Below are 2628 nucleotides of genomic sequence, written 5' to 3'. Positions count from 1 at the left end.
AGCAGAGACGGGTCTCGGTTCCGCTGCCCCGAGGGTGTCTGTGCCCACTTCTCCGCGCTGCGTCGCCCGCGGCTGCGGAGCCCCTGCAAGTCCCCAGGGCACCCGCAATCTTAAATTCTCCCGAGAAGCTGGACTTCGAAGTCCTTGAGTCTTCTCCACCTGACCCTGCTCACCGCAGTTTCTCTCTTTTCTCCTCAGATGTATCTCCGGCTTCTTCCAGCTCTGGGACACTCATCCAGTACACCCCCGACTCCGCCACTAGCCCCACCGCAGAGCGCCCCTCTCCCCACCCCTCTTTCCAGAAGGTCAAAGAGGAAGGTGAGGGTGTGGTGAAGAAGGCCAAGAGCCGCACAGCCTTTTCCCAGGAGCAGCTGCAAATCCTGCACCAGCGGTTCCAGAGCCAGAAGTACCTCAGCCCCCAGCAGATCCGGGAGCTGGCTGCTGCCCTGGGGCTCACCTACAAGCAGGTGAACATCTTGCTCTGAGTAGCTGAGTTGCATCCCTGGTGGGAAGTGATCCTTGCGAGCAGGGGTGGTTTTTTTGGTGGTTTTCCTTTTTTCTTGACCCCAGAGATGAGTTTCTTTCATGGTCTTGTTTATGCCATTGCTTATGTGAGAGAGCAGAGGGTGTGAAAACTTATGACTCAGTCTTCCTCTTATGTTTGGTTCCAGCACTATCCACCCACTCTGCGCAGGTGTTTGAAAGCACATACAGAGCAGGGCTATGCAGAGTCAGGTTACTGTTCTGTGTGGACATGTGTTGTCTCTGAATGTGAAAAGTCAGATACTTACACTGCTGCGCAAGTTGCCTTTCTTAGTCAGAGTGGCACCTGGGTCTCTCCCTAGAGAGAGGGTCCTTGCCCCACCAGCTACTCGTGTGTGACTGAAGGGATGACTCACTCCTGAGTCAGCACTGATCTTGGCGCAGCAGTGAGATGATGCTGCTGTATAAGGTGCGTTTCTGCAGTTGTTTTGGCCCGTCTTTCAGGTAGGGTTTTTGATGTCATGAAAGATCCCATGGTGATCTGAGAAGCAAGAATGTTAGTTTTCAAGTCTCAGCTCTGTGATTCTATGGCTACCTGGGTCTGCTGCATGTTGTTAGCTGCTGAAATTACGTACAGTATTAGAAGCCAAGCAGAAACTGGATTGTAGTAAAGGCAAAACATCTTTAGGCTGTGTAGTAAGCTCTGAGAATGAATTTCTAATGCCCTATGTCCTTTCCCCATCACTTCTAGGTGAAAACATGGTTTCAGAATCAACGGATGAAATTTAAACGTTGCCAGAAGGAGAGCCAGTGGGTGGAAAAAGGGGTGTATCTACCACAGGTGAGAGAATTCCTCCTTCCCCCATCACCACAGTCACGGTTCCTCCAGTCTGTGGGGAGAAGTGCATCATGTCCAACCTGCTAACTCGAACAATGCACAGGACTCGATATTATCCAGCCAGTTTTATTTCTTGTAATAGGGCTTACAGTGGCATCTATTTTAAGCCTGCCCTGGCACTGAAAGAGCTTTGTTTCCAGGCTACTAATCTCCCAGTTGAGACTAGATAGAAAACAAAATAGCCAAAGAGAGCCAGCAAGGCCACTCATGCTGGTTTTCTCCCCAGCATGGTGCTCCCAGACCTGTTGAGTTGGAGATTACTAACTTAAGATCTTGTCATCTCTGCTATTACTAGTCTATAGAGAGGACAATGAGTATGAAAAAGACACTATTGTTTGGCTTGGGGGAGGGGCAGGGGAGAAAGGAAGACCCATCCAAAAGAATGGGCATAGTTGGTGTGGTACTCTGCATTACTGAACAGCATTCTCTGTCTCTCCTAGAACGGGTTTCATCAGGCTGCGTACCTGGATATAACCCCCACATTTCACCAGGCCTTCCCTGTTGGTGCCAGTAGAAACCTCCAGGCTGTGACCAACGTGCACCAGGCTTACAGCAGTGGCCAGACTTATGGGAATGGGCAGAGCCTGTACTCGTTCATGGCTGTGGAGGATGAGGGGCTCTTTGGAAAAGATGGGACAAGCTGCAATACCCAGCAAGCCATGGGTTTATTAAGCCAGCAGATGAACTTCTATCACAGCTACCCTGCTGATATGGATTATGTCAGCCTGGAGTCGGAACACACCTATGGCTTCCAGAGCACCTCTGACAGCGTCACACCATTCTCAAGCTCTCCTGTACGGCATCAGTACCAGGCCCCTTGGCATCCCCTGGGGACCCAGAGTGGTTATGAGTCTCAGGTCTAAGTATTTTTTTTCTCCCTTCTCCTGTGTTCTCTCATGGGGTTTCTAGGGTCTTGACTCAGGGATCCAGTTTCTATGCCTTTCTCTTGCCCCTCTTCCCCTACTCCTGTTTTAACCATTGATTAAAAAAGTTAAAGCCTTAAAGTTAGGTTTTTTAATTGGTTAAAGCAGGGCTCAGCACCCTGCTGCCTTGGGCTAGTTTTCTGTTTAAAGGCACCTGTCTGTTCATAGCTAACCCTTGGCAAGGGTGTTTTGTGTGCGGACAGGTGAAACTTCATTCATGGAGGGGAACGTGCAATGCCACAGCCAGGAGCAGCAGAGGTGGTAAAGGTCTGTGTTTGCTGTCCAAGTCTCACCTTCCTCTGCTGCCTCTTTCGCAGGTGATCT

General features: G+C 50.3%; 1 protein-coding gene across 1 annotated transcript in view; it reads left to right on the top strand.

Moving 5' to 3' along the window:
• LOC103908554 (homeobox protein NANOG) overlaps positions 1-2244 on the top strand; it is a 30869-nt gene extending 28625 nt beyond the window's left edge. The window contains exons 2-4 of the mRNA XM_019475031.1: positions 179-467; positions 1235-1324; positions 1822-2244. Of these exons, the coding sequence (XP_019330576.1) occupies positions 179-467; positions 1235-1324; positions 1822-2244 (802 nt within the window). The remainder of the gene's footprint in view (positions 1-178; positions 468-1234; positions 1325-1821) is intronic.
• Positions 2245-2628: the final 384 nt, after the last annotated feature.

Source organism: Aptenodytes forsteri, unplaced genomic scaffold (genome assembly GCF_000699145.1).
Source record: "Aptenodytes forsteri isolate BGI_AS27 unplaced genomic scaffold, ASM69914v1 Scaffold286, whole genome shotgun sequence".
NCBI classification, from domain to species: Eukaryota; Metazoa; Chordata; class Aves; order Sphenisciformes; family Spheniscidae; genus Aptenodytes; species Aptenodytes forsteri.
Note: the sequence above shows the minus strand (reverse complement) of the source record. Positions and strands in the feature narration are given on the sequence as shown.